Genomic DNA, 11,183 nt, shown 5'->3' on the forward strand with positions numbered 1-11,183 from the left:
CCAAGTATTAAGACTATATGGCTTCAAATGAGCAGAAATCATACATTTTAATTAATTTACTCCCAAATTAAAATATTTAATCACTTCAATTTAAATAACCAATTTACTATTTTTAATTACTCTTTAAAACTTCCCCAAAAATGACAAAGTCCAACAAACGGTTGAAAGCAGTCTTGAAACTACTTCAATAATTATATATATAGAGGAGCATTCACAAAGATGTCCTCACGTCATAGTGGTCATGTATTGACATAAAGGCGTGTGTGTGTGTGTGTGTGTGTGTGTGTGTGTGTGTTGGAAGTTTTGGAAACTAATTATTTACTCAAGCAACATTAGAATAACTGACAACCGCTAAGGAAACCTGACGGGCAGATGTGATTCATTCAGTGAGATGGAGAATGCTGTTTGGTGCAAGAATGAATTTACTTTCATGTCAGCCATACTCTTCGCACAATTCTGAAGGCACTGGATGCTCTGGTAATGATTTTGCATAGATGTCATCTCGACAATCCATTGCCTATTGTTTATGTTGATGCTTGGTTTATTTCTATTTCAGCTATTCTTACTTTTTTATTTTTGTATCGTTCCTATTATACCTTAAAATAAATATGTACTACTGAAGACTCCATTGCATTTAATATTAAAATGTTGCAGTCATTCAGAGTCCGTGGATTTTATACTTGTTTATGAGTCAGGCAATCACCAGGTTGTTCTCGGTATGTTTCAGTACTTTACTTGAACACGAGCTTCCTGCGGAGAGTGGAATATTTCGAGGGCATTTGTTTCAAACGCATACCATCAATTACAACTTCCATCTTACTCACTTCATCGTTCACTTTTGTGAGTATGCTCAACAGGTCCATGCTGCAAATAACAAAAGTACTTATCAACTTTTGTACAATACACCATATTAACTGACTTAAGAAATCTAGTTTCCATTCAGTCAATAAGGTAGACCGTAAGGATTGTATTCCCCAGAACGTTTAAGTTCTCTATATAATAAGGCATCCAATCTGCATAACTGGCTCATTTAAGGGGCCCCTCCAGTGTCCTTAATGCTGGATGCAGGAGGTCGCGTGTTCGAACCAAGACCGGGTCGTAATTAAGACATAAAAAGATAATAATGCCCTAGAGATAGACATCATTGCAAACTGTCACTGTTGACATCACAATGATGTTACTAAAATTGTTAGAGCTACATTAAAAATCAAAACAACACTCATAGACACTTATTTTAAGTGATACTAAATTATTTTTAAAATCATAATATTTCGCTGAAGTAGACATAACCTTTTTTCAAATTTGCTGAAAACTGCACCCTGTTAAATGTATGACCTCCCCCTTCCGTCTTTGTGCAAATCAGTCCGTAATAATATTGTTTATTCCCAGTTCACAGAACTCACACCTCCCACCGATTTTAATGGATTATAATAGGTAAAACATGCTAGTAAAAGATAGTCAGTGGAAAAGCTAATTGCGCTTTTGCACGATTTATCCACTGAATACTATATCAAAGCCTCGCTGATCGATATACTCGAAAACGATAACAATGCAGTACGTGAGTTTGAAACTGGTCAAGCCTTGGTTCATGGTCATGATGGTTCTAAAGTACAAACTAAATAGCACTCATTTACTCAGGAGTTCGTGGCAAAATGTCTATTATATCAAATCAAATGAACTTTTTGGGAAAGATGACGGTGTCATGAACACACATAGTTACAGCATTTCTCTAGCAGATTGCAAAAATGGAAATTATAACCTCAAAATTGTACACTCTATTTCATTGCAAATGCAAAATATAACAACTGTTTATACCTGTTGGGTTTAAAGCAAAAGAGATATTTAGCTCTCATAAAGTTCATCAGGGCTAGTATAGAAAGACATAGGCATTTTCAAAAATAATGCGTGATGGAGATTCAGTTCAAACAACTATCAACATCAATAAATAACAAATACGTTTGGTCTAAAGAGGGATTTAAAAAGTACCATAGTGTCATGGCATCAAATCGCGGGTGAATGATTCTGGTCGCAGTATGTAAGGTACGAGTTAAACGGCAATCCAGTGCGAATCTTGATGATGTAAACAAAATTAATTCACAACAAAGATGAAAAGAAACTTTAAAAAGTGTCACTCGTTTAATCATAAATAAATTATATAAATATACTTCGATCATACAGATATAAATAAATTTGAGTAAAACCAAGGAGCAAATCTGATTAAAACAAGAGTAAATCAGAGTAAAACATAAGTAAAACTACTTTGTGCATGATGATAAACATTATTGTTATGCCAATATAAGACCTTGGCGACAAAATACGTAGCATATATTCAGTGTCTTTCGAAAGAGCAAGGTAAAATGGATACGAAAGTTTCAATAAACTTTGTTCCGTTTGCTGTGTTTGACAATATCAACTTTCATTATATCAATAACATTTTTCATTACATTTATATTCTTTTTATACAAGACTTCCAAAGAACGTATATTCTTTCCTAAGTCATTAATTACTGGGTTGCATTTCTGCACAATCGCATGAACATATATTTCAAAATGTCAGGCATAAACAAGCTTGTTTCTTAAGCTAGGTCCTTCCTTTTTTTGCGTTGTCATAGTCATCAGTCATACAGACATCTTTGACACACATCAGCCAATAACTGCAAACAATAGTCTCATTTATCCTTTTCGTCTTTAATTAGCCGTTTTCGATTGTATGCTAGATGATAACCATGTAATAAATTCTCAGTCAGATTTAGTATAAAATAATCAGTTGTCACAGTTTGTAACACCACAAGTTATCATGTAATCATAGTAAAATATATGGTGTTCCCTATTTATAAGTCAACGCTATGGATGCATAAAATATAATTGATTTGGGTTGCCGTAAGTAAGGTCATTTTTCTAAGAATCAACTTTATATTATTGTACATTTATATTGCAATAAAGGTTCGCCTATGCGAAACGTTTTAATCGGAAAACTTTGAATAGCTAAAAGATAAAATTGTTCTACTTATCTGTAACCTTTGCTGTTAATATTTTTAAAATGGAACTGCGTCCCAGCGCTTCACGAATATCTTTCTCTTTCAATTGTGCCCTTCATCTAATTTTTTCTTTTTCAACTCATCAATGTAATGGTTCTTACTGATAGGATTTTCATCTTTGTTTTCATCATTTTCATCTTTCATTTTCATCATGGATGATGACAATAAACTCCTCATGATTAGTTTCATTTTCACCCATCGCCCTGCTTATCATTTCATTGATACATTTTCAGCCATCTCCCTGCTAATCATTTCATTGATACTTTTCCACCCATCGTCCTGCTTATCATTTCATTGATACATTTTCACCCATCGCCCATCGCCCTCCTTATCATTTCATTGATACATTTTCACCCATCGCCCTGGTTATCATTTCATTGATACATTTTCACCCATCGCCCATCGCCCTGCTTATCATTTCATTGATACATTTTCACCCATCGCCCTGCTTATCACTTCACTGATACATTTGAAGGTATTAATGGAAGATACTACAATTTCATATTTCACAATTTTGCTGTAGTTCACGATTACCACAACATCTTTTGCAACAAATTCTAATATTACACAAAACCCACTCACAGCTAAAGAACTACTAAATGTGTTGCTATTCCCGGGTTGCCGATTGATCTAAGGTACTCGTCGATAGAGATCCCTTACATCTCAGTCACCTACTTCAAGCTTCTTTATTGTCATCAAATAGAATCACAGTGTTCTTAAAGTTATATAAATGTTTGATGACGGAATGGTAATTAAACTAAAGTACCGTGGCTGGTGCATTATATTTCTGCCCCATATGTAAAATTCCGTTGAGAAGCTAGCTGATATTCGCTGTGCAAAAACAATGTTTTCTTCTTTCAGAATGACACTGACCTTTGAACTTTCAACCCTGAAATAAATATGCTTCTTACTTACCCTAAGCTCAAGCCAGCAACAAAGTATGGGTTGTGGTCTGTCATACATTAGTAATGGTGCTGTGTGAAAACCAATTGTATTATTTCAGTCAGAGACCTTGACATAAGGTCTTTTGATTCCAAAATCAATGCTAATTATAACACAAGCCTCAAAGGTCGTGGAGATAAATTCTGAAACAATCGATTCTAGAGATGATGATGATGATGACGATGATGATGATGATGACAAGTTGTTGCACCTGGAACAGTTTTAACCAAAGGAGTCCAATCTGAAGACAGTGATTGATTGATTGATTGATTGATTGATTGATTGATTGATTGATTGATTGACTGGTTGTATTTTAACGGCGCAACAGCACTGTTAGGCCATTTAGCGCCATACAAAAGGTTATATATATGACCGTTTAAAAATTATAAAAAGTTTCATATCGACCAGCAATATCAATACCACATAGTTGAAATTAAAACGACAAGATGGTAACGGTAACAAAACAGCTAACCGATCAACGGATGATGTAAATGATGCATGATAATGAAGACAGATGAAAAGGTATTGAAAAAAGGGACAGTATATACAGTACATAAAAATGATGGTGATGACATAAAAGTTATAGCTTAGAATAAATGTTTATTTCTTTCAGGAATGTCACAATACAAGTGATGTTTATTGTATCAAAAAGTTCCTTCATATTATGCACATTGTAATACAGATCGCGCGTAGGTTGCAGGTCGAAACACTCTATTATAAAATGCTTAACAGTGAATGGTTCATTGTAAGAAACGCACTCTGGTGGGTCTTCGCCTTTTTAAATGTGGGAGTGGGTTATATGCGAATGACCAATTCTTGCAATGACTACCTCCTCCCTAAGGATGGTTCTGTAGGAAGGAGTCTATTCTCCTTGGGTTGGCTTGATGGCGTGAAGTTTATTATTCACTGTTTCATTCCATGATGCCTACCACATCTGACGTAAAGTCTCTTTGATATTAGGTTCAAAATAAATATACGGTATTTTAAAATCAGATGGTTCTTGAGTTAGGGCCATTTTAGCAGCGCGATCTGCTTTTTCATTATCTTTAATACCAACATGGCTAGGTAACCAACAGTATACAACATTGCGGGAGGTACTCAGCTTAGTATTTTTGACGAGAACGTTGTCAACAATGGGTTCTCCAGTTTTCTATTGTGTAGTGACTGAAGAACTGATAGGGAGTCGGAGATGATGATGCTGTTTAAAATACGTTTGTTTTCGATATATTGCAGTGCAAGATCTATTGCTCTGATTTCAGCTGAAAAAACTGATGTGCCATTTATTAAGTGTACTTGACTTGTGTGTTTTCCACTAACGAAGGCTGCAGCAGCCTTTTCCTCATCCTTTGATCCGTCGGTATACATTCCTTTGTAGTTTTTAAATTCGGTGCGAAGTTTATGATAAGAGTTGTGGGCTTGTCTCAGAATTTGTTTTCATCGTGAAGCGTAAAATGTACTTTTGGTTGTTTAAGTAGCCAGGGAGATGATTCGGAGATGGACGTTTCCTGACTTTTAGAAAGATCAATTTTTTGTACTGTCAAGGCTGGATAATATTCTAATGTCAAAGGAAGGTATGGCGTTTGGTTTATTTTCGTATAAAGTTTTGTATTTGGGTTGAAAAACAGCCGAAAAAGCAGGCTTCAGAGGGTTTAATCTTAATTTGAGAGCATACCGTGCGGAAAGCATTTATCTACGATGGTATAAAGGTGGTTCGCTCGTTTCAGCGAGGAGGCTTTCACACGGGAATGTCTTAAATGATCCCAGAGCCAGTCTTATTTCTTGAAGATGAATTGGGTCAAGCATCTTCAAATATGACTTCCTAGCTGAACCATAAACAACGCAGCCATAATCCAGTTTGGAGCGAATAAACGTTCTATATACATTGAGGATGACGTTTCTATCAGCACAAAAGTCAGTGTGCGCTACTACTTCGAGTAGATCTGGACCTTTCAAACATTTAGCTTTCAAGTTCTTTAGGTGTGGAATAAAAGTCAATTTTCTGTCGAGGATAATACCTAAAATCTTTGTTTCCTCAACAACTGGAATAGGTGTTCAGCCCAGCGTGAGTTTTGGTTCATCGTGATGTATTCGTAACTGACAGAAATGCATACATACCGTTTTAGATTTCGAGAATTTGAAACCGTCAGTATTGGCCCAATTTTGAATCATGTTGCTATTTTCTTGTAGTTGTCTTTCAATTGTATGCATGTGATTTGATCAATAACATATTAGAAAATCATTAACATATAACGAGCAATTCACACCAGGAGCTAAACACTTGGTGATGCTATTGATTTTGATGTTGAAAAGCGTCACAGATAAAATACTGCCCTGGGACACACCCATCTCTTCATCGTGCAAAATCTGATAGGGTAGAGCCCACTCGTACCTTGAATTATCTGTTCGAGAGAAAGTTTGATATGAAAAAGGGCAGACGGCCTTTTAGACCCAGATCGTGCAGGTCATTTAGTATCCCGTACTTCCATGTCGTGTCATAGACCTTTTCTAAATCAAAGAAAACCGCTACTAAATGTTCCTTCTTGATACATGCGTCACGAATAAATGTTTCCAGTCTGACCAGATGATCATTGGTGCTACGGCCATATCGAAAGCCACTTTCGAAAAGAGATATTAAATTGTTTTTCTCCAAGTACTATACAAGCCGTGAATTGATCATTCGTCCCATTGTTTTGCACACACAGTTTGTCAGTGCAGTGGGTCAATAGTTGGTAGGATCTGTGCTATCTTTACCTGGTTTGGGAACTGGTATTAATGTTGCTTCTTTCCAAATCTTAGGTACATTACCAGTAATCCATTAATCATTGAAGATTTTCAAAAGAGATGTTAAAAATGATTCTAGAATGTGTTTCAAAAACTGGTGACGTATTTTATCAGGCCCAGCGGATGTATCATGGGCCTTGTCTAAAGCCTCCATAAGCTCCAATAGTGAGAGCAGTTGGTTATAATGTTCCGAATTGTTGGATGTGAATTTTAAACGTGACTTTTCTTTCTTATGTTTAAATCTTTGGATGGGTTCTGAATAATTAGATGATGAAGAATTTTTAGAGAAACCGACAGCAAGAATATTTGCTATATCACGTTTTGAACTAAAATTGTTATTATTCAGCTTCAGCTGTCGGAGTGAATTGTGTTTTTTCTCTCCGTTTTTTTCGTGGATAGTGTCCCAAACTTTCTTCATTGAAGAACGACAGTTTAAAGAAGAAACACATTTCTTCCATGATGCTCGTTTACTTTCTTTGATTGTGCGGAGAGCTTTGGCCCGGAGAATAAGGAATTTACTTAAATTTTCGGGGGTCGGATGATTGCTAAATTTTTTCAGAGCTTCTCGGTGTTGTCTAATGGCTTCCTTATAATCCTTAGTGACGAAGGTTTTGGTATCCTTGTACAGTTCGGCGAGGACATGGGAATGGATTCTTCTGCAATCTCTATTAAAATAGAAATAAAATGCTGAATAGGGTTATTAACGTTGAAAACTGTATCCTCATTCAAACTAGTTTTACAGAGTGTTTCAAATTTAGCCCGGTCGGCCTTCTTTAAATTCCATTCTGGAATTCAGTCATCAATAGTAGAATTGATATTTTCAAGGAATATTGGAAAGTGATCACTAACATGAAGGTCATCGGCGACCTTCCATTCATAATCCAAAAGCAGTGAAGGACAACAAATTGTCAAATCTATACACGTGCATTTACCAGTTCCTGGGTGTAAATATGTCGGTAGTTTGGTGTTAGATAGACACAAATTGTGTCTAGAGATGAAGTCTTCTACTTTGTGGCCTCTGTCACTTATGTGATTTGATCCCCATATAATGTTATGTGCATTAAAATCTCCGAGTAAAACAAAGGGCGCGGAAAGTTGTTGAACAGGATTGTCTAATTCATTTGATATTAGGTTGGTGTTTGGTGGCATATAAATAGAACTAAAGATAATCACTCTATGTAGAGTGACGCTTACAGCAATAGCTTGTAAATTTGTGTTTAAAGGGATGACGCTACGAGGGGCTCTATTGTTCACAACAACAGAAACTCCTCCTGAGTCCCTGTCAACATTTTGGAAGTAGATGTTAACCAGAGAGTAGTTTTTAAGTGTGATGTTATCCGTATCTTTCAAGAGTGTTTTTTGAAGGCAAAGGTACTGCAGCATCATGTTCGTTTAAGAGCAGGAGAATATCACTGGAGTTGGCTTTAAGTCCTCGAAAGTTATATTGTATGATGGTGTCCTTCATTATAAATTTAAATTAAAGATTGTGGAGCTAGGTTTGACCTTTCGCGGAGAGAATATATGTGGTTCTTTCTCTGGAGGAAGTACGGGGGTGAATTTTCTGTTCGTAGGCTTGGAGCTACCTTGAGCGCATGAAGCAGTTTCTTCCGCATCCATGCTCTCAATGTCTCCAAAACCTGTTACAGAGTTTGATGGGGTCATCTGACCCCTTTTGCTGACTATTTCCTTGAGATTTGTTTTTATTCTTTGGTGATTTTGGTGGTGGGGTATTACTGAAGGTTACTTGAGTAGATGCCGCGTTTTCCTGTGCTTGTTAATGGGGGTGGGTGGGTGTTAGAGCTTGGTGTTAAATTGGGTAAATCTGTGTGTGTGAGCGTCCTTCGTTGTTTTGGGATTATTCTTCACTACAGTGGAGAAGGATGTTTTGGCCTGTACAAGTTTTCTGGCTTCTGGATCGGGAATGTACGAGGTGCACTTTACCTTCTGTATTTCCTTCTCCTGTTTCCAAGTATCACAATCCTTGGAATTGGCGTGGTGCTTCTTTCCACAGATGACACAATGCGAAGTTGCTCTACAATCAGATTCCTGATGAGAATGGTCTCCGCATCGTGTGTGTATTTGTGTTAGAGAGAAGCAGACAGACAGATAGAGAGCAGTTAGATGGACAAGGAGTATGTACCTTAATTTATACTAGTTATTAACACTTTGTAATGTTTATAGAATGACGACAGCCTCGAGAAATTAGTTGTATCGAATTAAGTGAAGTACCTTCCATAAGTTTAGAAATTATTATTATTATTATTATTATTATTATTATTATTATCAAATGCACAGAAAATCTGAAGCCACTTTACCATTTGTGATATCTGTCCAGCATTTCCACTAATTTGCTGATGTACCAGGCTCCTTCATCGGGGACTCGGAAGGAGATATAGCCACGAACAGTTGCGTAACCCAAGAGGAAATCAGCATTACTGGGAATCAGTGGCATGTTTCCTGTATAAACGTCGGCATCTACTTCTATCTCTATACCTAGATGTAAATTATGGACCACTATTGTTTGTTTCTGACAGCATATGCAATGGTACACAAAATACAACAAATAAACTCGCCGTGTTTGATGTTAAGAAAAGCTAAACAAGTAGGCCATGGTAAGTAAACGGGTATTTTGTTGACAGTATTTAATATTCATACATTTTGAAAGGCCCTTATTAGCCACACACAAGAATCTAAAACAAATTTAATATTTTGTTGATTTAAAAAAGCGAGAGCAAAAATAATACTACTACCATAAAATTGAGCCAATTACCGAAATTGTAAATTGGAATATATTCTTTTCTTTACTGTATGATTATTACTCACCCTCATCATTATGAAATCCTTGGCATGCCTATATGAAAAAAAATTTCGGTTTTTCTCCCAGTGTACGGCACATGATGGGTTGTACCATTGAGGTCAGTCGTCCAATTTCTACTGGTATGCCATCGCTGCCATATACTTTGTCCTGGGTTCCATGGGAAAGAATGCAACAAACGAAACAGTCGTAATGTGTGTGATCGCGTCTAGAAATATCCACGAGCTCACGAATCATATCCGGTCCATCCAAGTCTTTTTTCACAATTATAATGAAGTGTAATCTTGAAAACATATCTTGCAGTTTCACTGAAATAAGTTTAAAAGGATGATAATCAATGCATCACACATATTACGCAACATACATACCTTCCTACCTATATACATAAACTGTTTTCGCTGGTATATATCTTGACCTATGAGCATCAATTACATAATTAAGAAAGAGTATAAAAAATTATCGCGTATTTTCCATCCCTTTAATTATTTTTATTTTTATTTTATTTTTCATTTTTATTTTCTCTGTATGTTTTGGCCTCTGTAGTTGTAAAAGAAAATAATGTAGCATTTTAAAATATTCAAATGTGTTGTCTGTATGACTGTGTGTGTTCCTTGTAATGCTTGTATATTTATCTTTCGAGTTTGTCTTTTATAATGGGACCTCAAAGAAACTGTCGTGTTAATGCCAGTTTCATATAAAATATGAACTATATTTTGCCAATTTATTCAAGATATAAATTCTTGCAGATCATCTTATTCTCCGCATGTGTTCAGGTGGTGGGAGCATAATTAGTTGTGACCGGATGCCAATGTGCTGCAAGTATTCATGTAGGTCACTGTTTCTCAACCCGCTTCAACGGCATCTTTTATCATTGTCTACTTAAATCTTTTTCCGTGCCATGCCTGGTGCTCAGATCCTCTTTCTTAAATTCAAGGTTGCTGATGATTATGCAAATACCTGCAAATAAAATAACGTTTTCAATTTGAAAACATCCGATCCGATCAACCTTGGAATCAGTTAAATTAAATTCAAAAACTTACAAAATACGAACTTTTATTTGCGACTTCACAAGTCTGCCAATTTTCAATTGAAAAGTGTTCGCGCCATTGAAATTTCCAGGGTCTGGTACTGCTTGTTCCTTTAATATTTTAAGCAAACACGTGACTGACGCTTATTTAGTTTTGAGGACAGTAGTTAACATGTTGACACTATAACCAACATATTGCACAACTGACATAAATAATTATCAACTGATAATTTCAAATTCCATCTTTATCTACATGCTAACTACTATAGCACAGGAGCTCTAATTTTAATTAGCACGATCTAAATTAACGTTACAAATAAAAACTAACCAATGAATTTTGTGGAAAGCATGCTTGTCAAATGTTATTCGAAGTGTTTGGGTGTATTCCTTGTACAACTGTACACCTTGTAAACTTAACCAACACTCCCCCAAATCCTCGTTTTCACATTCATATGCATTTTTTTAAGATCACTGGTGAGGCAGGAAATTGACGTACTTCTAATCACACCTTAACCATCTCGATTTTTATATATTTACCGATATATCAGACATACATAAATACATAAATCAAGTCGACTATT

At 36.0% G+C, this 11,183-nt stretch overlaps 1 protein-coding gene across 1 annotated transcript; it reads right to left on the reverse strand.

The window, feature by feature from the left end:
- Positions 1-275: 275 nt before the first annotated feature.
- On the reverse strand, positions 276-9,243 carry LOC149790254 (caspase-7-like). Its single transcript, XM_089973432.1, has 2 exons — positions 9,076-9,243; positions 276-864 (listed from the first exon to the last, which is right to left on the reverse strand). The coding sequence occupies exons 1-2, from the start codon at positions 9,210-9,212 to the stop codon at positions 732-734; spliced, it is 270 nt and encodes an 89-aa protein (XP_089829558.1). The 5' UTR covers positions 9,213-9,243; the 3' UTR covers positions 276-731.
- Positions 9,244-11,183: the final 1,940 nt, after the last annotated feature.

This window comes from Sinohyriopsis cumingii, chromosome 10 (genome assembly GCF_028554795.1).
Source record: "Sinohyriopsis cumingii isolate HCF-2022 chromosome 10, ASM2855479v2, whole genome shotgun sequence".
Classification (NCBI taxonomy): domain Eukaryota; kingdom Metazoa; phylum Mollusca; class Bivalvia; order Unionida; family Unionidae; genus Sinohyriopsis; species Sinohyriopsis cumingii.

Bases quoted from the DNA above. Each gene is read 5' to 3' on its own strand.
- LOC149790254 (XM_089973432.1), bottom strand. From the start codon at position 9,212: ATGCCACTGATTCCCAGTAATGCTGATTTCCTCTTGGGTTACGCAACT. The intron at 865-9,075 runs GTAAAGTGGCTT...TGTTATTTGCAG, and splicing joins CTGGACAGATATCACAAATG to CATGGACCTGTTGAGCATAC.